Source organism: Pseudorca crassidens, chromosome 5, assembly GCF_039906515.1.
Source record: "Pseudorca crassidens isolate mPseCra1 chromosome 5, mPseCra1.hap1, whole genome shotgun sequence".
Lineage (NCBI taxonomy): Eukaryota > Metazoa > Chordata > Mammalia > Artiodactyla > Delphinidae > Pseudorca > Pseudorca crassidens.
The window spans coordinates 30,208,984-30,234,940 of record NC_090300.1 but is presented as its reverse complement, the minus strand read 5'-3'; the positions used below and the strand labels follow the sequence as shown (position 1 = coordinate 30,234,940).

The window sequence follows — 25,957 nt, the reverse complement described above, 5'->3', positions numbered from 1 at the left end:
TGCTGCAACTAAGAGTTCGCATGCCACAAGTAAGGAGCCCGCATGTCGCAACTAAGACCCGGCAACTAAGACCAAATAAATAAATATTTTTTTAAAAAGCCTATGTATATGGACAAGTAACTGTTAGGGTTAGTGTTAAGCTGCTATAACAAATAAACCCCTGAATTTCTGTGGCTTAACACAATAGATTATTTTTCCCTTACAAAAATGGTCCAGTTTGGTTCCAGGACAATGGTATCAGGATTGGTGGTGTGTGAAAGTGGTGGGAGCTCTGTTGCACACCGATTTGGGGCCCCAAGCTTGTGGAAGCTCTGCTTCTGTAGCATGTGACTTTCAAGTTTGCCTTTTTCTCTTTTCTTTTGGTTATTTTATTTTATTATTTTTTAACACTGTCCATTCATATTTACTGAACATCAATTTATATTCTATCTTCTTTTTTCCTCCAGTTTTATTGATATAATTGACCTACAACATTGTGTTAGTTTAAGGTGTACAACATAATGGTTTGATACATGTGTATATTGCTAAATAGTCACCACAGTAAGTCTAGTTAATATCCATCACCTCACAGGGTTATAAAATATATAATATCCATCACCTCACAGAGTTATAAAAAATGTTTTTCTTGTGATGAAAACTCTGAAGATCTACTCTCTTAGAAACTTTGAAATATAGAGTATTGTTAGCCATAGTCACCATGCTGTACATAACATCCCAATAACTTATTTATCTTATAGCTGGAAGTTTGTACCTTTTTACCACCTTCACCCATTTCGTCTAATGCCCACCCTCCACCTCTGGCAACCACCAATCTGTTCTCTGTTTCTGTGAGTTCAGTTTTTTGGTTTTTTTTAAGATTTCACATATAAGTGAGATCATACCATATTTGTCTTTTTCTGTCTGACTTATTTCACTAAGCTTAATGCCCCCAAGATCCATGCATGTTGTCACAAATGGTAGAACTTCCTTCTTTTTCATGGCTGAATAACATCCCATTGTGTATGTGTGTGTGTATATATAAAGAACCTAAGTGTCCATCAACAGATGAATGGATAAAGAAAATGTAATATATGTATATAGATGTAGATATAGATATATGTCTTGGTTATTATAAGTAATGCCGCAGTGAACATGAGATGTAGATATCTCTTTGAGGTAGTGATTTTGTTTCCTTCAAACATACACCCAGAAGTGGAATTACTGGATCATATAGTTATAGTAGTTCTATTTTTAATTTTTTGCAGATCCTCCATGCTATTTTCTATAGTGGCTGCACCAATTTACATTCCTACCAGTAGTGCATATGGGTTCCCTTTTCTCCACACCCTTGCCAACACTTGTCATCTCTTGTCTTTTTGATAATAGCCATTCTAATAGGTGTGAGATGATGTCTCATTATGGTTTTGATTTGCATTTCCCTGATTATTGGTGGTATTGAACATCTTTTCAGGTACCTGTATGTCTTCTTTGGAAAAATGTCTATTCAGTTCCTCTCCCTTTTTTAAATCAGATTTTTTTTTTTTTTGCAGCTGAGTTGTATGAGTTCTTTATATATAGTTTAGATATTAATCCCTTATTTGATATGTGATTTGCAAATATTTTATCTCATCACATAGGTTGCCTTTTCATTTTGTTGATGATTTCCTTTGCTGTACAGAAGATTTTTAGTTTGATATAGTCCCACTTGTTTATTTTTGCTTTTGTTACCTTTGCTTATGGTGTCCATAGGAGCCAAAGGAGTTTACCCTCTATGTTTTCTTCCGGGAGTTTTATGGTTTCAGGTCTTATGTTCAAGTCTGATCCATTTTGAGTCAATTTTTGTGTATGGTATGAGACAGGGATTCAGTTTCATTCTTTCACATGTGGCTGTACAGTTTTCCAATACCATTTATCGAAGAGGCTATCCTTTACCCATTGTATGTTCTTGGTTCCTTTGTTGTAAATTAATTAAGCATATATGCATGGGTTTATTTCTGGGCTCTCTGTTCTATTGATCTGTGTATCTTTTTATGCTAGTAGTATACTGTTTTGATTACTATAGTTTTATAATACAACTTGAAATCAGGAAGTGTGATGCCTCCAGCTTTGTTCTTTCTCAAGGTTGCTTTGGCTAATTGGGGTCTTTTGTGGTTCCTTACAAATTTTAGGGTTGTTTTTCTATTTCTGTGAAAAATGCCATTGGAATTTGGATAGAATGTGTAGATTGCTTTGGTTAGGGTGGACATTTTAAGTTCTTCTAATCCATGAACATGGAATATCTTTCCATTTATTTTCCCTTCCGTTTCTTTCATCAATGTCTTATAGTTTTCAGTGTACAGATCTCTCACCTCCTTAGCTAAATATATTCCTGGTATTTTATTCTTTTTGATGCAATTGTAAATGGGATTATTTTCCTAATTTCTTTTTCTGGTAGTTCATTTTTAGTGTATAGAAAGGCAACTGATTTTTGCATATTGATTTTGTAGCCTGTAACTTTACTGAAATTGTTTATTAGTTCCAAGTTTTTGGGTGGAGTCTTTAGGGTTTTTTGTATATAATATTACATCATCTGCAAATAGAGACAGTTTTACTTCTTCCATTCTGATTTGGATGCCTTTTAATTCTTTTTCTTGCCTAATTGCTCTGGCTAGGACTTCTAGTACTGTGTTGAATAAAAGTGGCAAGAATGGACATCCTCATCTTGTTTCTGATCTTAGAGGAAAAGTTTTTAGCTTTTCACCATTATATATATGAGTATCATTGACCTTGAGGCTTGTGTTTCATTACAACTTTAAGCTGAATCAATCTAAATGGAGCTTATTACAGTGTTATTCCCTACTTTATGGGAAGGGAGCTGGGACTAAATAACAGTTCAAATTCCTTCCGAGATAAGTGTCTGTGATTCTATGTGACCGTGTTCTTAGCTCTGTTTTTGCTCTACCTGTCTCTTTATACATGCAAAGAAACCAAAAAAAGGAAACAAAAAAAAAAACAGTTTTGAGAGTTTCTCAAAACATCTGAATCAGAGAATCCTTGGATCTCAGCACATGGCTGCTCCTACAGGTCACCCATGCCAGTCCCTCCACAGCACCTCCAGCAGGTAACTGCCCATTTGACCACCTCCCTGGGCAGGAGGGCTCATTCTGTATTGACACTGCTGCTGCCAGCCTCCCACTGACTCACCCAGCAGTTTTCTGAAAGTTTTTTTAGAGGCATGGAGTTCCTGCCCACCAGCACTGGCAGTGATGTGGACACACAGAGGACCTGGGGCCCCACGCCTCATCGTGACCGAGTCACGGGATGGGCCAGCAGTGAGCACAGGTTTTGTCAAAGCTCTGTAGGTGAGCGTGCTCCCAGCCTGAACAAGGCCTCCCTGGGAGAAAAGCCTTGATCCGTTGCGTGGATGAGCGCCCCATTCATGTATCCACCCAGAGAAAAATTCTATTTCCACGTAGTACTGTTAACATAGAAAAAAGGCAGCTTTCAGAAAGCATAAGTGGCCTTGGCAACCTGCACTTTCAGGCGTGCCTGGTTCACTTTGGACAGCTGAGATTCTCAGGACAGTGTGAGCTTTTTGGGGTTTTTTTTCCTTTAAAATTTTGACTTCCTCACTGAAATCTTCAATTGTACATCACTTATCGTTCCAGTTTTACAGCCCTGCCTATTTAAGCCTTTTGTGCTTTCCTTGACATTTTAAGAAACTTTTAATTGACACAGTTTGCTTGCAAAATAAAAAGAATCAGCTGTATTTTTTTAAGTGGCTTTGTGGTGCGTAAGGCATGCCAACTGCGTGTTCTCCCTTTTTTGTTGAGGTACTTATCGTTGCTCTTGACATTCTAAAATAAGAATGCCAGTTTCAGATGTGACGCTTCTAAAACTTAAGAAAGAGCAAAGCAGCCAAGTTGGCTGGCACCCAGACTTCTCGCCAAATGTCAAGAAAAAAATCACTGAAGAGTACATAAAAGTGAAAATCCTGGCTTGCTGAATTATTTATTTCGGTCTCTTCTGGTCCTGAGAAACGATCAGTAGCCCTGACAAGTTTATCCTTTGTCGAGCTGGAAAAAACCTCAAAGGGAAGAGTGGTGGGCATGTGTAGCTCACAAATGCAGGGCAAAAAAAACCCTTCATTATTTCAGGGATTTAAAAATACTAAGTCTGCAGATTTATCTGCCTCAGAATCCTTTTTGGAAAGAAACGATAGTTAAATACTTCATGCTGCATATTTCAGCACGTGTGAAATACGGAAAAAAAGTCTCGTCAGTAGAACATGTAGTCAGTAGTCTGAGGGATGCTGCTCTGCTGGTTGTACCCAAGCAAACTGATGCTCGTTAAACATATAATTATAACGACATGTGCTTTGATTGCTAGATCTGAAAAGGGCTGGTACTGTCATCAGATGACTGGGTTTGAGAATAATTTTTTAGAGTCATTGTGTGTGTGTGTGTGTGTGTGTGTGTGTGTGTGTGTGTTAAATCTTCTCCAGCTGTTGGTTGTTACAGGCATCCCCTCCCTCCCTCAGTCCTAACAGAACTCCAATTCTGTTCACCATCTCCCTCCCTGCATGGGCCTCCACCAGGAGGTGAATCCTGATTGGTTTCACCCAGTCTCGGCGGTCCATTCGTGGTGCTGGTGATCAGTCTGGGGCATGGGCACGTGACACAGTTCTGGCTGTTAGACGTTTGGGGAAGTCCGCTGGAGGGTTTCTGGGAAAGGCATCCTGGCGTCCAGTAGAAATGTGCAGGATCATCCCTTCTGCCTCTACCTGTTGCCAAGGGTGATGCCTGGAGAGTGGTCACCATCTGTGATCCTTGGGTGGAGCCGTCCTAGGGACACGACAAACACAGAGGATGGCAGAGAGCCCGGAGATGGAAAGATCCTGACTTCCTGATGATGCCTTTGAGTTGCTGAATTAAGCAACCCTGCTGCAGCAGTTCCTAGCACTGTGACTCATGTGAGAATGTCGATGGGTCCCTTTGCGTTAGCAGGGTTTTCTATTACCTGCAGCCAAGCCATCTTCACAGATATATGAATTGTTTGAGATAAAACAAAAAATATAACTCAAAAAGAACAAAGGGGGGCTTCCCTGGTGGTGCAGTGGTTGAGAGTCCGCCTGCCGATGCAGGGGACACGGCTTCGTGCCCCGGTCCGGGAAGATCCCACATGCCGCGGAGCGGCTGGGCCCGTGAGCCATGGCCGCCGGGCCTGCGCGTCCGGAGCCTGTGCTCCGCAACGGGAGAGGCCGCAACAGTGAGAGGCCCGCGTACAGCAAAAAAAAAAAAAAAAGAACAAAGGTTACCCCAGCCATGTCTCATGTATATCACGTCTAAGAGTGAGGTTCAGCCTGGTCAGTGATGAGCCTAATGCAGTTAATCAGGAGTGTGTGTGCTTGTTCATCACACCCCCCAGAGGGAGCCCGCATGGGGAGGACCCCTGTTCTTCACAGCTAGTGGTGAGTTCTAGTTAGGGGATTGCTCTGGCTGCTTTAGCAGAAATGACAATGACTTTTTTTTTCTTTTTAATTTTTATTTTATATTGGAGTATAGTTGATTTACAATGTTGTGTTTGTCTTGGGTGTACAGCAGCCTGGTTCAGTTATACATATCCATGTACCCATTCTTTTTCACACTCTTGTCCCATATAGGTTATTACAGAAATAACAATGACTTTAAAAGACTGTGAGATTGATTTTTCTCTCCCAAAACAGTTTGACCTGGTAGGCAGTTAAGGAGATGGATGACCCGTGGGGTCGTCCAGGGTTCTTCTCTGTCATCTACAAGGATGTTGTCTCCATGGGCATCGAGAAAGCTGGCTCACCACCATGCCAGGCTGGGGGGTGGGGGGAAGGAGGAAGGGCAGAGTCGGGTAGTGCAGGCAGCCTCCTTTTGACCCAGCATTGCACATATTACCTCCAGTCACAACTCATTGACCAGAACCTGGTCACATGATGACCGCTGATTGCAAGGGAGTCTGGGAAATAGCTATCTCTAGCTGGGTGGCCACGTGTCCAGCTAAAACCTAGAGGATTCTGCCAGTAAGAAGGCGAGAATAGACACTGGGCGACAGTTAGGAGTGTCTGCCACATACGTGCCCTCTACGGTGAAGAGGAAGGAAGTGACCAAGGCAGAGTGCTGGCGGCCACTCTCTGGCTGTGAAGCAGGGGTGCGTGCCAGGAGGGCCAGGCTCCCTGAGCAGCCTGGAGCCTTGTGCTGGTCGTGACCTGCCCTTGGCCTGTCTTCCGGTCAAACAGGGGACTTGAACCAGGTGGTGTTTAAAACCTCTTCAAACTGACTTGGTCTGTTTGCTGCAGTGCAGGCATTTATCTCTAGGGTGGACACGGAGACAAGGCGGCAGCAGGGTGAGGACCCCGCGTGTGGGTGGTGGGTATTAAAGCCATAAGAGAAGTCACTGCTGACACTTACTGAGAGCTTATTAGGAGCCCGAAACTGGGCTGTGTCCCTTACAAGGATTAACCCCGTGAGCCTTACACACCCTGTGAGATGGATTGTTCCCATTTCATAGATGGGGCAGCTGTGGCTCAGGAAGTGTCAGAGCAGGGCTCTAGACCTGGCCAGCTGACCGCGGAGCCCACATACTTAACTCCACGTCGTGGGAAGGAGGACTGGGGCCTGCAGTGGGATTTGTGGGGTGTGGCCAGGTCATAGTGAGCCCGGAAAGCAGGGCCAGAGAGCGCTGGGCCTGATGCTGCCCTGATCCAGGGCCAGCTTCGGGCGTGATCTGCAGCGTTGATTGCTCCCCGCCCCCGACTGGTGACCCCGTAGCCAAGGAGGTGGGTGTTGCCACTCCGTGTCACATCTGGGCATGACGCTGTCTTGGGTTACACCACCCCTCCCCAGCCCAAGGTAGAAGACAGGCTGTCCTTCAGGAGGAGAGTAATGTGGGTGAGAGAGGCGTCCGGGAGGGTTGGTGTGAGGCACAGCGCAGAATGTTCCAGGGGCGGCACGTTGCGTGGCTCTCAAGCATCCTTTCAAGTGTCACCCCTGCTGAGAGGGGCAGGGAGGCCTCGGCCTGCTCCTGTCCTGTATTCCCAGCAGAGGCTGGTGCTGGGAAGAGATAGAGAATCCCAGCCCTAGAAAATGAGGGTCAGTCCACGAAGTAGGCCTGTCCCTCAAGCTGGCACTGCCTGGTGGCCTGGCTCCTGAGATCAGACCCCTCCCCTTGCTCCAACCTGGAGGTCAGTGGCTTTGGGCCCTGAGGGGACTCCAGGAAGGGAGTGGGCATCAGTGGGTGAGCAGTCCAGTCCCTTGGTGGTGGGATTCCTTGGGGTCCATTGATAGGTTGGCCTAGGTGGGGGGAGTGAGGCCCTTGTAGCCACCTGCCTGTCGGCGCCGGGTCACAGGCAAGCTCCCCGTGGAGGAGCAGACCCAGGTGAGGTGAGGGCTCCCTGGCCCAGCCCTGGTGGGGCCTCTGGGCAGCCGGCTGTCCCCGGGTGCGGCAGACTCACTGCAGGTGCAGCTGTGGGGTGGTGCCCGGACTAATCCGCCTCCCCGCTCTGGCTCCTCTCACACACAGAGATACAAACCCTCCTAGAGTCAGGACAGTCTTCCTTAGTGCAGTTTCTTTGGTTCGTTCCTAAAACGCACATGTTTTCCTAAAATGCAGTTGTGAACCCGTCAGCTCCAATCTGCTCTTGAAGATTGAGCTCAGCTCGGGCCCAGCTTTCTCCACAGGAAACAGTACCACCCGCTCTGGGCCTAGGTGGGTCCCCTCCCCTCCCCCGCTCTGCTCCCCCATCATGGTACTGGTTTCACAGGCCAGATGTTCTATTTACTCATTGCTCCACTGACCAGACTGTGAGCTTCCTTTTTTTTTTTCTTAACACTTAAATTTTTTTTTAACCTCAAACATACACAAAAGCACGGAGGATCATATGATGTGCCCTTAGGATTCATCACCCAGCTTCAGCAATTGTCAGCAGTTTGCCAATCTTGTTTCAGTAATTCCTCCTTGACTTTCCCCTGCCGCTCCCCCTTCCAGAATATTTTAAAGCAATTCCTAGATCTCATATCCTTTCTCTCATAAGTACATTTCAGCTGTGAGCTTCAAGATGGCAGAAACTGTGTCCTGTATCCTGTGTCCTCAGCACTTTCGATGGTGCTCAACACATATTGGCTTTGGGGAAATATGTTGTTTTGAATCAACGGATTGACTGGATGAGTGAAGCGGTTTCGGCCTTCAGAACCCAGCCTGCAGGTTAGCTGGAATTTGAATAACTGGAATGTGAATGGCTGCTGGGAGCTCACAGCCCCCTTGGTGCTGTCCAGGAGGTCTGGAATCTATCAGGCTCTCACTCATCAGACTTTAAGGTTGGTTTATTCTTAGCCAAGCGTCTTTGATTTTGCAATTAGACTCCACTTTGAGGGGACCTTGGAGAGGGAGGATTACGAAGATGTAGCTTTTACCTTTGCTTGGTTCATATTTAGTTCACAATTACAGACTCGAGGGCTTTTTTGTTCATTATAATGCTGGATTTACTTAGGCCAAAATGATTAAGACCGAAAAAAAATATACCAAAGTATAGAATACATCCAAAGCATTTTCTTTCATACCGTCTTTCTATTCCTGGTAATGGTATTTTAACTACACATATGAGATAATTGAATGCATATTTTTCCTTCAAATGGTCATGGTCATGTTTCAAACCCCGAATTCTGTACACTTTGAAGGGGACTCTGAGACCGGAGTCACCAGACGTGGCATTTCCAGCTTTTACAAGGTGAAAATCAGGCCAGGGCTTGGGCTTTGGCAGTCTCTGGTGGTAGAATGGTAGCTTGTAAAAATGCCTTTGATATATTCCTTTTTCCTCTTAATTCAGAAATGGTATTTCCCATAATACAATAATGGGAACTGCCTATTTACTGGTGCTTTTTTTTCAGAATTACATTCTAAAATATCTTCTTTCACTATTCAAATCTGTTGTAAAGTTGAATTAAGTTAACTGAGTTTTCTGTTTGCTTATTTGTTTTCTTTCTTACTGCTTCATCAGGGATTCAGAGTAATAATTCTATTTCTGGATATCAGATATTTTCACCATGTGGGTTTAGCAGTGGGAACTAAGGCTGGGCCCAGTAGACATTTGATGATTGGTAACTGTTAATGTGTTCAGCCTGCAACATGAAACAGTGGTTTCCACGGAAGTATTTACAGGGATTGGATTTGCTCATGATGTCATATTGAGTCAAGAGCATCTTGCATGGAAGGTGATGGGACCTGAGAGATGTTTGACGATTAGGAGAGGTGGGAGCTGTACTGAAGTAGGTCGCCATCCCGCAGCATCTCACCCTGCCGATGTGGCAGTGACTCTTCCTGTGGACTTTGCTTTCTGGGCTGTGAGCAGGCTGTGGGGTTTCTGCTGTGGGCCCGGTCCTGGCTGTCTCTTGGCATGACTTGGACAAGTTCAATGGGTTATCTGGGGGAGCTGCAGTAGATCCCAGGGCTGTGCGTGCTCCGAACTCCTGTGGAGGGAAAATGCAGGAGTATGACCGGAAGGAGACCCAAGGAATGCTTGATGTCTTGAGTGGCTGAGAGCCTCCTCGCTAGGGATGGGAAAGGAGAAAGGGTCTCTGGAGAATGGGGCTGGAGCTTGGGCCAGAGAGATGGAGAGAGCCCGTTGGCTGGTAATCCTGTCTTCTGAGGATGGGACCCAACAGAAGCTGAGACAGATGTTCCAGGCTGGAAAACCTGTGGCAGGGCGGGACACCACAGCTGAGTCAGCCCCAAGGAAGGCCGGCATGGTGGGGCGGGCCAGGAACGGGCTGCAAACGTGGCCGCCCGCCCTGACGGATGGGGCTGGGCTCGTGAATAAGGCAGTGGCCCGTGGCCAGGGTTTGGAAGGGGAGCCGCAGCCTGGGGCAGAACAGCAGCTCCGGGAAAGGTTGACTCTTTGTGTTTGGTTGGTGGGCAGAGGTCTGTGTGACTCCTCCAGAGCTGGGGGTCACACACAGCACATCCCTGCTGTGTGCCAGGTGCTCTGCGTAGTATATTTACTCCTGCTCTTTATTTTATTTTATTTTTTTAATAAATTTATTTATTTATTTATTTTTGGCTGCATTGGGTCTTCGTTGCTGCACCTGGGCTTTCTCTAGTTGTGGCGAGTGGGAGCTACTCTTCGTTGCGGTGCGCGGGCTTTTCATGGCGGTGGCTTCTCTTATTGTGGAGCACGGGCTCTAGGCGCACGGGCTTCAGTAGTTGTGGCTCACGGGCTCAGTAGTTGTGGCTCACGGGCTCAGTAGTTGTGGCTCGCGGGCTCTAGAGCGCAGGCTCGGTAGTTGTGGTGCATGGGCTTAGTTGCTCTGCGTCATGTGGGATCTTCCCAGACCAGGGCTCAAACCCATGTCTCCTGCGTTGGCAGATGGATTCTCAACCACTGCGCCACCAGGGAAGTCCTACTCCTGCTCTTTTACGCTCTTATCCCTAATCTTATTTAAAGATCAGGATCCTGAAACTCGGCAAAGTGAAGTCGTCAGGAGGACACAGAAGAAAATAGCGGCAGAGCAGGGAATTGACACAGATATGCTGGTCTCTGAAGCCTCATGTTTTCCACTATATCAGGGCTCCCCAGATCTCTTCCACTGAAGAAGTGAAGAAACACCCCAGGGCGGAGCCATGCACCGGGTTCTCACATTGGGGTCCTGGCTCCAGCTGCAAATGCAAACTTCAAAGCCATGTAATTATATCGTTATTCTTTAGCCGTTTAAAAAAAAAAAAGAACAGAGCGTGACCTTCCTTTCCAAGTATTCTAGGAAAATTAGCTCCAGGAGAAGGCATGTATGGGTTTATCCCAGGTTCGGTGTTAATGTGCTGCCCCCTTCCCCCTCCCCCCGGCCCCTAGGCTTTGTGCCACCAGGCTGGTCCTAGCACAGTGGCAGTAAAGAGATTCTGACCGTTATTTGCCATTTGCAGTCTGCCAAGGGAGAGTCAGAAGGTAGGGGCACCAGAAACCCAGAACATATCAAGGGGAAACGGTGCGTGTCCTTTGATGGAGGCCTGTGTCATCAAATGAAAAGCCACAGATAACGTGGAGACGTCAGTAGCCCAAAAACTAAAAGCACTACGGCAGTCATGTGATCCCAGCCATCTGGTTAACCCAACATATCCTCGGTATTTTAAATCTGGAACTAAATATAGCTCCTTTCCCCAAAAACCCTCAGCATATTGAAGAATGTAGATGAGATGAAGCTTTTGTATAAGATGAGGATATAGGGATCTGGACCCTGGCTTAGAATTTCCTGGTAGAAACCCAAGGTATTTTCTCTTTATTGGATCAGTTAGCTTTTGCTTTACAGATCTCAAGCTCCCCAAACTTAGTGGCTTAAAACCTTTACATATTTGCTGTGATCTGGGGGTTGGCTGTGCAGTTCTTTTAGTCTGGGCTGACTCTCCCGATCTGCATCTACAGGTGGTAAGGCTGGGCTGGATGGTCTCGGACGGCCTTGCTCACGTGTGTGGTGATTGGCAGGCTGGTGGTCTGAAGAGAGCCTCAGCCAGGACTGCTTGCCTTGGCCCCATGTGGTCTCTCATCGTCCAACAGCTTGCCTGGGCGTCTTCACACGGTGGTCTTGGTGTCCTAAAAGCAGCCAAGGAGGACAAGCCCTAATGCATAAGTACTTTTCATGCCGCTGTTTGCAGCTCATTTGCTGTCGTCCCATTGGCCGAAGCATATATACCTTGTCCAAGCTTAGAGTCGGTTTGGGAGGCATCTACACAAGGCCGTGGACACAGAAAGGCATGAACAGACTGGGGGCCGTCACCGCAACAAATCAAACCTGTCTATGAGCCTGAGATTTAACTTAGCAAAAACAGTTGTTTCCACCTGATGCCCACCTGAAGACGACTCTGAACCAGGCTGTGACTCACCCTCCTGTAAAGAGGCAGTTCTAGTGGCCTCATCTGTCAGTAAGTGTGGTGGAAAATCTCTCGAGAGCCTGGAGGCAGGAAGTGCTTAAAGGTCAGACCCAGCCCAGCACCAGAAGAAAGTTCTCACCACCCACACCCAAATGCAGGGCAACCAAGAGGCAAGTCTGGTTCCCCAGCTGCTAAAGCAAGAGACACCACCAGGCTCAGAAATCAGTGGTGGGTGGTTTCCCCCGGGCAGCAAGGCTGCATCCCAGGCCCACAGTGAGAGGCTGAAGATGGCATCTGAGCCAGAGTGACAGAGGGACGGGTGGGGATGAGAACAGGTGACCATTTTAGTACTCACATAGCTGGAGGAACCAGCAAACAGGTTGAGAAACTCTTCTTCTTTCCCAGGAGGAGGGAGGAAGCAGCAGAGTGAACTGACAGAAAATGAGTAGGTAATGAAGCCATTTTCATTTTTTTAAAAATTTATTTATTTTATTTATTTATTTTTGGCTGCTTTGTTGCTGTGTGCGGGCTTTCTCTAGTTGTGGCGAGCGGGGGCTACTCTTCCTTGCGGTGCGCAGGCTTCTCATTGCGGTGGCTTCTCTTGTTGTAGAGCACAGGCTCTAGGCGCGCGGGCTTCAGTAGTTGTGGCTTGCAGGCTCAGTAGTTGTGGTGCATGGGCTTAGTTGCTCCGTGGCATGTGGGATCTTCCCAGACCAGGGCTCCAACCCATGTCCCCTGCATTGGCAGGCAGATTCTTAACCACTGTGCCACCAAGGAAGCCCACATTTTCTTTTAATATTTATTTTATTTATTTATTTATTTTCCTTATGTTTTTTGGCTGCGTTGGGTCTTAGTTGTGGCACATGGGATCTTTGTTGAGGCAGGAGGGATCTTTTCGTTACGGTGCGCGGTCTCCTCAGGTTTCTCTCTAGCTGTGTCGTGCGTGTTTTTCTCTCTCTAGTCATGGCCACGGGCTCCAGAGCGCGTGGGCTCTGTAGTTGGTGGCACGCGGGCTCTTTCGTTGAGGTGCGCGAGCTCAGTAGTTGCGGCGCACAGGCTTAGTTGCCCTGCGGCATGTGGGATCCTAGTTCCCCAACCAGGGATCGAACCCGCAACCCCTGCATTGCAAGGAGGATTCTCTACCACTGGACCACCAGGGAAGTTCCTGACAATCATTTTCTTTTGAGCGTCTACCATACGCTGAGGATTGTACTTAGCCTCACAACATCCCCAGGTAAATTAGTCCCAGTTTACAGATGAGGAAACTGAGTCTCAGAGAGATTAAGTAACTTGGCCCATGGTCGCCGAGCTCGAGGTTCTGACCCGGCTCTGTCTGCCTCCAGAGTGCCGTGTGCCCTTTCTCTGCACGTGCTGCCGATGTGGTCCCACAGAGAAGCATCTTCAGGCAGCAAGAAAAGCAGAACCCTCCTCACAGAACTCTGAAAGGCCCCAAAGGCCACCTGCCGGGCAGGAGCACTTGAAGATGTTCGTGTAAAGGCAATGGAGCCCTTCCAAAGGCGGTATTAGCCTCAAAAGAAGGTGGTAGCATAACAGAAGGGACAGGAAGGCATGAAGGAAAGCCCCAGGATATTTATTTTGGGGGGAACAGGGACACCCAAAAGGAGACATTGCTCTGAACCTTCTCCACATTCTGTGATCTCATCTCCATCCACACACCCCACTCACCTTCCCCAAATTAAAAGGACCCCCTCATAAGAAGGTCATTGTAAAGTAGAATAAATCCAATCGGGAACGACTGCGTTAGTGAGAGGGTTCTGAAATCCACAGGCTGGTGAGCCAGAAGCAGCCAGCCGTCCTCAGGTAGCAAAGAAGCTGGCGCACGCCAAGAGTTAACTTGTTCTGCGTAGATACACGGGTTGCAACTAGAATCAGTATGTGGACACGTGGGGATGACACTGTAAGGCATAAGAAAGAGCTTTAGAGGCACAGATCTCATTTCGTATCTTGTCATCACCACTTAATAACCTCGTGCCCTTGAGCTTCGATTTTCTGCTTGCATGTTAGAAATTACCAAGCCTGTCCTCAGGGCATGTCACGGGAATCCTAAGGGAATGGATGGTTTTGAGAAGTTAGAAGTTCCTGGTTCCCAGAGGAGTGGAGCAAAGGTTGGAAGCTGCCCAGGGGAGGCTGCTCCGGGGGAACACTGACATTCCACCCGGGTGGGGTATATTTTGGAAATACTGGCCAGTGTTTGCAGCTGAATGTCGGTGCCTTCCATGCTCATCCCTGCGGAGCTTGGCCAGGCAGCAGAACCTGTCCAGGGTGAGGGGTAGAGAGACTGTGACTTGGATTTGACTTAGGTTGTTTTCCTTTGGTTGGGGAGGGGGACGGTTGCTGTTGAACCATCAGATGAGCATTGCCAAGGACACCCCCAAGGTCGAGAATATGAGAGAGTAGACTGTGACGCCTCCCAGACACCCCAGGCAAGGAACTCGCCAGCCTGGATCAGCGGCCCAGAGCCACCCAGCCTTGATGCTTTACGTCTGGGATTGGGGTTTGTCCACATGAAGGCTTCACCGTCTTTGTTGCCTCAAGAGGGAACAGCTACAGGGCCACAGTCAGATGGACCCACATCCTGTCTCTCACTGTGACCTCAGCCACCTTGGGGGTTCAGTGCAGAAGTCCTGGCCTTGGCCTCTCACCAAGTGTAGATTCTGGTGAGCTGCTTTCAGGGTCTGTGGGTGTCCTTGCAAACACCCCCAGGGGGAGGCCATGGGGAGTTTGAGTTTTGGAAACAAAACATTTATTTGGGGTCCTAAATATATTAAATCCTGGGTGGGATCAACCAGGGTTGTGTGTGGTTTTAGCCAGAAACACCAGAGAGCTTGTGAGGCTGGTGAGTCCCCACCAGGGCAGGGAGGTGAGTGTCCCCAGGAGGATAGATCACCTTGGGACATGAAGTACTGGCCCCTGGATAGGAGCGGTGACTAAAGGGACAGAAGCAGTGCTCATTTGAAGGTGTAAATTGGGATCCATTTGTTAACAGAGTTGCCGGACGCTGGACATACAGGCTCAACTGTGAGGTGCAAGTGTATTTTCGTCAGTCTTTTAGCCACTGTTCTCTTGTGATAGAAAGTCTGACAGGTCTTTTAAAGGAGTGGTTTCTCAGACTCCCTTGTAGGGCTCTGGGTGTGGAGGTGGGTGAGTTGGGGGAGGGCAGCTGGGAAGCAAGAGACCCCAGGGCTCTGGCTCCTGCGTCGTTCCCTGCACATGTGCTCTTTTTTTTTTTTTAACAGCTGTGTTGAGGTATAATTCACATACCAAACAACTCACCTGAAGGGTATAATTCAGTAGCTTTTAATATATTCATAGAGTTGTGCAGCCCTCACCGCATTAGCAGGTGAGCTTTTATCTGATTGCTTTTCTATTGTATTTGAAGGAGAAAAAGATTCTGCCACTAAAATCAGGTTTGAAATAACTGTTATAATCTTGCTGTGGTTAAGAACCTTTTGTGAAGAGGCTGTGCTTTTCAAGTTCTATTTTAAACCCCAATGAGAATCAGGAAATAAATTTGGTATCTAAGACTGATGGGGTGAAACCCATAGCAACCATTCACGTTTTTCACAGGAGGGACATTTAGAGCCTCGTTCAGCGTTTTTTTAAAGTCCTTTTGCACAGTTCTAACATGGTCAGAGAAAATTAGAATGGTGAGTGGGGCTGCAGGAAGACCCATGGATGCAGCTGAAATAGGTCCAGTGGTCCAGGATCGGGGGAGGTCTCTAATTAGCAGATGTTCCTACTTGGCGAAGGAACAGATCCTCGACACAGCCCAGCTGTCCCTAAAGGCATTAAAGTGGGGCATGAGGTAGTGATTGACATTCAGGGTAACGATCGAAGTTAAAGAAGCAGGGTCATTGTAGCGAAGTGTTCATCAGAAACGGTTGAAGATTTAGAAGTCGGGGGTCAGAATGGGGTGAGCATTTGCTGGTCCTTGTAAAGACTTCCTGAGTCTGGCGCACTGTAAGTGCTCAATAAACATCCTGTCCGTTTTTCTTTGGAAAGGCCATGCTGTACAATCTCCTTCTCTCTTGAGGTCAGATAAACGAAGCATTCACAGACTGTTCCCACTTGTTAATTTGAAGGGCACCTTCTCAGCTGGGCTAGTTTGGCGGCGAAGACATCAGCAACGGCGCAGGAATGTTCTCCGAAGGGGATTCATGCTTCCCTGCTGGAGAATGGGGCTAATTAGATTATTTCCGGTTGACAAACTTGGTTTTCCACCTTGGAACACATGTTTCTTGCCTCTCCTCTCTTCACAGGATGTGTTCCTGATTCGAGGTGAAACCATGAAGAGAAGATAAAACAAATAATAATGCTTTTCCGCAATCGCTTCGTGCTGCTGCTGGCCCTGGCTGCGCTGCTGGCCTTCGTGAGCCTCAGCCTTCAGTTCTGTGAGTGTGGCTGGGCTGGCGGGTCCCGGCTGGGGGAGTGCTTCTCTCTGAAATAGAAGGCCCCATGGGGAGGAAGCACGTAGGTCCCAAAGCCTTTGTTCTTTCAGTGAACAGTGAGGTTTCAAACAACCCAGTCTTTTTATCGTTGGCCCTAGTGGTGGGAGGCTGTGATTCTGTGTCTGTGAGGAACAAGAGCAATCACTAAGCCTCGTGACGCGTTTTTGGCTTCTCCCTGGATTCCTAAACTTCCTGGTTATTCCTGGATCTTTAGTTCAGGTTCCCAAGGCGAAGACAGTGAGTGGTCAGCTCGTGTCCTCGTGCCAGGTCGCGCAGCAGAGGTGCCTGGCCCACCAGTTGGTTCTTTGGGGGTTGGGTGTCCGTTACTAGGGAGGGTAGGGGGATTATGTTCCAGTACCAAATGCAGCCCCTGGGCAGCAGGGACCGTGCATGGGAAACCCCACATGGCAAGCACAGCTGAGGAAGCCAGTCCATGGGCCTCACCGCCTGCACTCTGCCCTTCTCTGGGAGCCTGTGCTCAGGCTGGGCCCCAAATCTATGTGCCCCACTGCTCCCTGAGGGAGTTTGTCCTCAAATAACAGATCTGGTCTGGTACCTTGTTGGTTGTAACCCTTCAGTGGTGGGTCCCCGGGAGGCCGCTTGCCTTCCTGGGGCCCCTCTCTCACCTTGAACTTTACGCCATAGGCTTGTCGAGTGGCTTGGCATTCTCTGCACATCCAGGTTGTGCTCTGTGCCCAGATCCTGCCGGCCCCTCCGCCTGGACTGTCCTCCTCACCTCCCTTCCATCTTCTCCTCCACATGGTTCACTCAGCCCTTTCTTTTTCAGGAACGTTCCGTGACTCCCTAACTGGGTCTGGGCTTCTTGGCTCTACTTCTGGGGTGCCCCGAACCTGCTCCCCTCCTGCACTAGCCTTGCGGCATCATACTTTTCAGTTCTTGTGTCTTTTCCATCTACAAGACTGTCTGCTCTTTGAGAGCAGGACCCACATCTGTTTCCCTCTTTATCACGGGAACCAGCATTGCCAACCACACAGGAGGTGTCTCAGGAATGTTTACGTGAATGAATGAACCTACACCTGCTCTGGAAAGCAGGCTGACCCTAATTCCCTGTCCTTCTGGTGCTGTGTACTTGAAGCCGAGAAAATATCTGGGCAATGCCGGCAATTGTGTTTTTGCTGCCACCTACCTGCCCTCCACTTCCCCCCTCACCCCGATGGGTGGGAAACAAGGGCTTGGCCTCCATCACCGCCTGGGGCATCTCTGTGAGGAGGTGGCGTTGCCGTCACTGTCTGCCTGATGGAAGGAAGGGCAGGTGGCTGCGAGAGCAGGATGTTCTGAGTGTGCTGGGGTACGTGGGAAAGACTTGGCATTTGGAATAAGTGGTTTGAAGGCAAGAGGCTTTGAGCAAGTTTCTCCGTTTCACCTCCAATCTGTGACATATTCCATGCACACATCTATTGCATATGATAGGCACTTCTAACAGTAAAGAGAATTAAAAATACTCACTTTGTCCTTCCAGAATAGGGAAAGAGGTCAAGAGAAGATACTTGTGTAAAGTTTAAAGGTTCTCCAGATGGTTAATAAACTGTTTTTTAAAAAAAAAAAAGAATCTTTTCCAGAAAGTTAGGACTGTCATTCATTTAGTTGTTTATAACTTTTCATTAAAAACTTTCCATCCTGTCACTGGAGAGGTAGGATGTTACCATCAACCTTGATTGTTATTCTGAGACCCTGACAGGTTCTGAGACGTGAACGTGGGTTACTTGTGTTTGCTGGCTTTCTCTTGCATGAGGTGGTTTCCGCATCACTCAATTGGCCTGTGTGTTTCGCTTATATAACTCTTCTGAAAGTACCTTCTGTTTTAGGAGAGCCGCTTTTCAGCCGTACTGTTTTTCGGGAAAATTTTGCAGGGTAAATTGGCCTGCCTGGGTCTGAGGTCTTTATTCTTGAATACATTGGAGTTCGGGAAGACGTTAAGATATGAACATTCTTTCTGCTCTTCTGCTTCTAGGTAAACTGTAACTTTGGAATTTATTTCCGTGTGAAAATTGAGTTACATTGCTTTATTGTTTAGTTGCTTTATTGGTTGCTAATTATTATGGTGTAAGAAACTGGACTAATTCGTAATACAAAGGTGTCTGCTTAAGTAACGCTTATATTTTCATCCTTACCCTGAAATATATGGACTTTTTTTTTTAACCGTTTCTTTTGACTTATTTTTGAATACCGGATTAGCTCATATAATTGTCTTAGGTGATATATTTGAGACAATCAAATAGAACTTGGTTTTCTCATGTTTTAAATGAACAATATTGTTTTATTTGTTTTCTGAAATGATTGTATATTTTATTTTGTCTTGTTGATAGTTTTCTTTTTCTGATGTTTTGAATATGAGAAAGTTATGACCCAGGTTACAATGAAAAAAATCAGGTTGTTTAAAAAAAAGCATTTCTTCCTCTCAGTACAGAAAGTGTGTATGTGAACCCACATATATTTATTAAGTGCTTATGTGTGTTAGATATTTTTCTACACTGTCGGGGTAGAGGTGGTAGGGAAAGGATACAAAAAAGATTAAAATACAGTTCATAGTTTCTCAAACTACATTTATTTTAAATGGTAGTGATGACTCCTTGTATGGTAGTAGACACTAATGAAAATCATTCATTTTGTGTTTTCAAGTCCTTGATGTTTTTGACTTTGGAAATAGAGGGATTCTGAAATTCCTGATATTCAAATCGAAGAAGGGAACAAGTAAGGTATATACATCATTAGTTATTCTAGTTAAAATGTGTGCAAGTGGAAAAATATCTTCTCAAATTGAGGGACTCCTTCAGTGCGACAGGAAAAGACCACTGGGTTATGAAAACCTGTGGATGATTCGTTATTTTGCTGCTTTTTCTGCTCGTCTGTAATCGTCCATTTTCCTGCCGCGACCCACCCTTTCCTTCATGCTTATCCTGTGCTCATTTCACCACGTTCCAACCACCATTCCCCAAATGGCAGCGTGGCAGGAGCTCAGCTCGCAGACCCTGGAACCACAGCCTTGGGTTTGAATGCTGCTCTGCCACTTAGCAGCTGTGTGCCCTCGGCAGGTGTGGCCTCCTGGAGCCTCTGTTCCTTCTTCTGTAAAATGGAGTTCATCGTTGCTACTTTGAAACCTTGGCGTGAGAACGGAGATTTTGTGGGAAAACCCTTGGCTCGGGGAAGCACAGTCAGTGTAAACAGTAGAGTCCTGTCATGATATATCATCACCAGAATCCAGGGCTCTTGGTGTCCCAAAGGCTGCTTCAGCCACTTGTGGAGAGAGCTTTTGAAACAGTATCATGCATTTCTTTCTTTTTGATCAGAGATCATTGGCCGTGATAGGAGTCAGTCTACACTGGGCACGTGTATCTTGGGCAGGGCCCTGGTTGACCAGAGCACGTTTCTAAGGGAGATGTCCAAGGTGGACTGGAAACGCAGATCCCCAGGTAGAAGAGGGGAGGGTTAACCTGCCAAAGTGAAAGCCAGAGTGAAGGCTGTCTTCAGTCTCTGACGAGCCCTGTGTCTATCTAGTATCTGCAAGAGGAGTGAGACCAGCTCTGTGTGGCCTGGTGGCCAGGGAGACACATTTTAGTTAAGCATCAAGCGAAGCTTCCTGAATGTCATCGTCCCGCGGAGGTGGAGCGGGCTGTGTGCATACCCTGGAGCATCGCTCTATGAAGAATAGGACAGTAGGCAGGTCACTGGACCTGATCCCATTGAAAACCTCTTCAGACTCTGAGGTTTTGGGAATTTTATCTTTCCTTGTTGATCCAGTGCCATGAGTTTGCATAGCTTTGTCCTTCAGCAAACATTCCACTGTGTGCTGGGCCAGGGCTGGGCGTTTCATCTCCTAGGAGCCACAGGAGCTCTCTGTCTGGTGGAGGAGAATCCTGAGCAGATACTTGGAACACAGTGTACAATATGCTAGGACAGGAAAGAGGCAGCCCCACGAGGAAGTGGGAAAGAACGTGGACTCCAGAGCCAGACTGCCTGGGTCGAGTCCCTGTCCTGCCACCTACCAGCTATGTGAGGTCAGGCACGTTCCCTACCCTCTCCGTGCCTCGGTTTCCTCATCTGTAAAATGGGGATAATGAGAGTTCCTATTTCATTGGGTTGGTAAAGGATATTTATAACACACCTAGAACAGTTCCTGGCACGTAATAATCCCTCTATGCACGTTTGTTAAATAACATGAAGGAGAGATGACTCGTGACAGGGTGACACGGGCGGAGGAGGGACAAGAAGCCGATCCAGCGTAGGAGGGCAGGGAAGACTCATTCCCGGAGGAGGTGACATCCGAGCTTCAGCCTTGAGGGATGAGTTGGAGTCGTCCAAAAAGGAAGCTGGGAAGGGCATTCCTGGCAGATGGAGGTGGGTGTGCAAAGGCAGGGCAGGAGAGAGCAGGACCAGGTTAGTCACCGGTGGGTAGCTGTGAAGGTGGACAAAGGCCTAGGCCGCCTCCATCACCGTGTTATATCCTGAAAGTATGGGGAGCCACTGAAGCAGGGGAGACAGCGTATCATTAGATCTGTCTGGGAAAGACCACAGTCTGGTACAGTGTTTGCAGAAGGGCTGTCTCCTGAGCCCCTTGATTACAGTAGCCCCGGGCGTCTGTTAAAACGCGTGTTCCAACACCAGAAAGAGAGCACATCTGTGCCCCTCCCCAGAGAATCAGAACTGTGGGAGGAGAACTCCCTGGGGCTTCTAATGTACACAGAATTTGGGTGCTGCCCGTTCAGAGGCCGGTGGGAGGCTGATACTGAGATCCAACTCGGGGCCACTTTCCTCCTCCAGTTAAAGGCGGGGAGTGGCTCCGATGAGGGTGTTGGCCCCGAAAGGAAGGAGCAAAGCTGAGAGCATCAGGTGATTCTGTGGACTTGGAGCTAAATGGTCGGGCGGTGCAGCGGGCCCAGGGTGAAGAAAGAGAAGGGAAGGCTCTGCCACGCCGTGTAGGGCTCAGGTGGTGCAGCGGGCGCTGCCTTCATTCGCGCATCCACGCAGCCGCTCACACAGACGGCCCCTCCACCTGGCTTAAGTGTGCCGAAGGCCGAAGGCGGTACCCAGCGCACATTCTGGGAGGTCGCCCGTGTGGAGCTGTTGGCGGTGGGTGAGGAGGCCCGGGGAGAGCAGTCTGAGCAAGCGGAGAAGCAGGGCAAGCCCAGGCAGCCGGGTGGGAGCGGAGCAGGGCGCAGAGCTGGGGCCTCCGCCTGCTGCCCTTCGAGCTCGGCTGCTGGCATTTGCGGCTCCAGCTCTTCGTGGGCCCCCCCGAAGGTCCGTGGCGTGTGGTGGCGGGGATTTTGCTGAGGCACAAATGCACATAATCACAGCTGTGAGTGGGCACCTTGGGCTGTGTCCCACCCTGCAGAGCTGTGGGGCCTTGTCATTCTCTCTTCTCTGTCCTGTGTACATTTTATGGAGGAAAGCATGTGTCCGGGTGATGTGTGTAAATTTGGGGATCCATGAAGATCTTGATTTGTTTTGGTGGCAAAGGTTTGGGGATGCAGCCCTTAGGATGCCAAGGCTCTAATGTACTGTGTATTTAAAAAACACAGTAAGGTTCCTGCTGGGTTTTTATTTTGGTGAGTCCAAGTCCAAAAAACGAGAAATTTAAAATGAGGGCTTGCATTTTTAACCTAAGGGTTCATAGGATCTCAATAAATTCTTTATTTAGTATTTTTTTAATTAATCTTGATCCTTTTCTTGGAGATTTATTTTCTTTGATTTCTGAGAGTTTTAATGTTGCTTTTTCTTTGAATGTTTCATGGCCAGCTACCACATAGAGTTAAATATCTTTGGGTAGGAAAAATTCTGTAGGTAAATGACAAAATTAAGTCTGACAAATCGGCTTTTATCGTAACATCTTAAGCTCATGTCATGGTTATTATTGCAGGAGGTGAGAGTATCATGTACCACGCAGGCCCTTCCACGAACTAAAAATGGGACACATTTATGTCCGTGGGTTCTTTCTAGTGTTCTTCCGGGGTGGGAACATTGTTTCTGTCTCTGTCTCTCTCTCTCTCTTTTTCTTTCTCCCCCACTGCTTCCCCCTCTCTCCCTCCCTTCCTTTCTTCCTTCTTTCCTTCCCTCCTTCCTTGTTTCTCATCTTAGAGAATTTCTCCTAAGAATAGACAGAGGACAGAGATGTATGCTCAAAGATGTTTATTGCATCACTGCTTATAATAGGAAAAAGGGGTCGACAACCAAAGTGTCCAACAGGAAATACTGCTGCATCCATTATACCATGTTTACATAGACCTGTCTATATTGACTTGGAAGGTTGTCCATAATATATCTACTAAAAGGACATGTGGTATTTGTGTGTGTGTGTGTGTGTGTGTGTGTGTGTAGTCAGCAATATTGATAAGAAGGGGAATCTCCCATTTTAGAGGAGAGGAAACTATCCAGGCTAGTTAGTAAAACTAGGAAGTGTTAGTAAAATGAGTCAGTGAATTCAGGAGAACATGTGCCAATCGCCAAGACTGTATGAGGAGAGAGACAAAGTAGGAAAGGAAGCTGCAGGATGTTGACACTGGAGTACCCACTGAGTGGAGCTGAGCCAGGGATGCAGTGGGAGTCTGCCCAGGTAGAGTTTGCACTGATCAGCTTGGGCCCCACTCCTGTTGTCTTGGCAACAGGGCTCCAAGCTGATGACATTAAACAAAAAGGAACTTGAAGTGAGGTAAGTGGTCATCAGAGGCAGAGCCTTGTGGTCTTGGTAGCATCCCACCAGGGGGAAGGGATTGGAAGGGGAGGTTTTTGAGACTGATCAGCAGTGAGGTCTTGGGGGACAGAATCTGAACCCCAAATAAGAAGGTGACGTCAGGAATGCACACAGAGAGAGCTCTGGAACAGTCTCACCATCCTTCCTGCCAGCGTGGCCCCGGCACACGACGCCTCACTGGGGCCCGGCAGAGCCAGGCCGCCCAGAGTGGGAGGGACAGGGAGTTCGCCACAATGCAGGGCCCTCTCTGAATTAACTGTTTTGGGCTCCGGCATCACCTCTTGCCCTCCCTGTCTCCCTCCCTCTTTTTTCTGTATCATCTGAGGGGCTAGACGCCACTGGCCAGGGGTTTTGCCTCTTGGGGAACCTGGAACCCTGCTCTGCTTCTCCCCGGTCTCAGGTATCTAGCAGAGAGTGAGATGGCCAGTCTCCACAGCGTCCAGATACCTGAGGCCCCCTTGCCCCCCGCAGTGCGTGGTCTCTCACTGAGGTGGCCTCCCCAAGGCTCTCCCACCCACCTGACGGCTCTTCCCTTTGACCCTTTTCACAGAAGCAAATGACCAGCCTTGACCCACCTTTCTGAGCAGGTGGTTTGGTGGCCTCAGTGGGGTGCAGACCGTTGAGACACAGAAAACTTTCTGCTCTTGGGGAAGGGGGAACAGTGTCCTTGGGCCATAGTGACCCTGTCACCATTCCCACCGGAGCAGGGACAGGAGCACAGTTTCACCTCTGGCAGGACATGCAGCCACACGCACGCTGCACCATTCACTGTGGGTTCTCTGGGTGGGAAGAATATATGTGACTCACTTCTTTTTATACCTTAGTATCGATAGCTATTTTAGGATGAACATGGGTTTATATGAATTGTAAAGATCCCTTTTCATTTTGTAAAAAGAGAAAAATCTCTTCTCGAGGGCGTTGACATTGGAAACCTACTTCCAGGTACACTGAGTTCTTAGCCTGAGTACATGGATATCTGCATTGTCTCACATGGCTTCAGGGGTGCTGTGAACCCCCAGAAATCAAATTTAAAAGTAAGTGTATGCAGTCCTTTTTCAAGGGGGAAGATCATTGGTAGCTCTTATCAGATTCTCAAAGGTAAGGTAGAGGGGATCCAGGCCCTGAGTTGGGTAAGGATGTCTGAGGTTCTTTTCGTAGCTCTGTTAGGGGACCTGTCTTGAACATCTCTCTGATTTCTAGTCTCTGTCATGATTTGTCCTTGGTGCTCGCAGCATCTACCCCAGGGGACCCGGTTAGGTCAAGGCCAGTTACCAGTGGTCCCATAGGAGTGTGAGGTTTCCTGGCTCCTCCAGGAGTCCGCAGCTGCGCTCAGGCTCAGGTCGCAGTGGGTCTCCTGCCCCTGCAGTCTGGCCGTCCTGTGGACTTGGGTCTCAGTTGTCAGAAGGAGGTCAGGCAGGGAGGAGATAAGAGCTTGCAGACAGCCTAGGACAGGAACTGAGTCCTCGGCCGCATGCGGCCCCACCCTGTTGTGGGCTCTTGTGGTGTAGTTCTGGTTTTTATTTGGGAATTACACACATTTTTATATTCAGTGCAGGCTGGAGACAGAAAGGGCATTAAAGACGCCTTAGTGGATTGAGGAACACAAAGGGAATTGTGGGAATTACCTGTCAGAGCAAATCATTCTTCTTTGGCAGGCCAGTGAAGGAGAGAATTCAAGAGCCTTTTGGACTATTGGGAGGAAGAAATCGGAGACATCAGGAGACAGGACTAGGGGTGTTTAACTTATGAGAAGCCACCATCTTGGATAAGCAGAATTATTTAAGGGAGTTGTGGCCCCAGGGCTGACTGAGGACAGACTTGAGTGGCACAAGGAGGAGGTGACTCTAGTCACCTAGGCAGGTGACCAGCCCGGGGCTGAGGTCCCAGCAGGCATGAGGCAAGCTGTGGAGCTAGGAAGGTGAAAAGCAGGTGCTGGGGCCACACGTCGGCCCCACAAGATTCTTTGCCGGCGCAGTCAGTGGTGAGACCTCTGGGGCAGCTGAGCGCACAGCCGTGGAGACAGAGGTCAGCCAACACTTGCCCACCTGCCCTGGGACACCTGTGGATCCCTGACACCTGTCTGCAACCTGCCAGGGTGTCTGTGTAATCAGAGGAAGAGCTGACAACTAAACAACAGCAGGATAACTAAACAACTAAGGCAGGGATGGCAGGAGGTGCGGGTTCCGAGGTCACCTGACTCCCTGTAAAACTGACTCTTCCACATGGGGAAGTTCTCTCTCCTGGAAAGGGCCTTTATTGGCACAGTGTGCTAGTTGCCAGGTCCCATCCCTGGGGCCATCAGGATAGCAAGGGGAGGGTCCTGGAAGAGGCGCATGACCACGCCCACCACAGCACAGGATTGGCATGGGAGAGGAGCCACCCACTGAAGGGAAGGAGGGGTGGTGCCCTGATCCAGGCGTGGGCCCACAGTGCTCCGTCAAAATCTTCCTGTAAAGGCCTGCATACAGCGGGTTATTCAGGCTAGAGCTGCTGGGAGAAGGCCAGGAAGCAGGTGGGTTCTTGTCCTCTGCCCTGGGCCAGAGCCCCCATATGGAGTGAAGAGCTGGAGGCCGTGGGCACCGGCTTAGTACCCTGGAGGAGAGGCACTGGCCTGTCTTCATGCAAGTCAGAGTGACTCCCAGGGAATGAGCTGGCTGCACACACCTGGCTGTAACATGACCCGCTGACTGTGTGCATCGCTGGGCATCTGGAAGTAACTAAGGGGGCCTGAGGCCCGAGGCCAGACAGGAAGGAGCCCTCTGCCTAGCGGCCTGTGCTAATTAAGTCATGATCTGACCCTGACCCTGGACTCTTTGTTTCTCTCCTTTCCTCTCTTCCGTGGGGCCGTCAATAGAATAAATAAAAATTAAAAGAAGCAAATCATCATTGGATGAAACATCTCTCTCCAGACACGTTCATAGCATTGGCTGCTGGGCAGAGA

The 25,957-nt window shown here is 48.2% G+C and overlaps 1 protein-coding gene across 8 annotated transcripts in view; it reads left to right on the top strand.

Annotated features, from left to right (window-relative positions):
* PXYLP1 (2-phosphoxylose phosphatase 1) overlaps positions 1–25,957 on the top strand; it is a 67,946-nt gene that overhangs the window by 19,878 nt on the left and 22,111 nt on the right. For 4 of the 8 annotated variants that reach the window (XM_067737661.1, XM_067737660.1, XM_067737657.1 and 1 more), the window contains one exon: positions 16,122–16,253. The exons of 1 other annotated variant lie outside the window; for it this stretch is intronic. In XM_067737661.1, coding sequence (XP_067593762.1) covers positions 16,175–16,253 — 79 coding nt within the window. In that variant the 5' untranslated portion in view covers positions 16,122–16,174. Of the gene's footprint in view, positions 1–8,043; positions 8,304–12,268; positions 12,291–16,121; positions 16,254–17,136; positions 18,283–25,957 lie in introns of those variants that run through there. 3 more of the 8 variants (XM_067737662.1, XM_067737659.1, XM_067737665.1) reach the window with 3 other exon arrangements.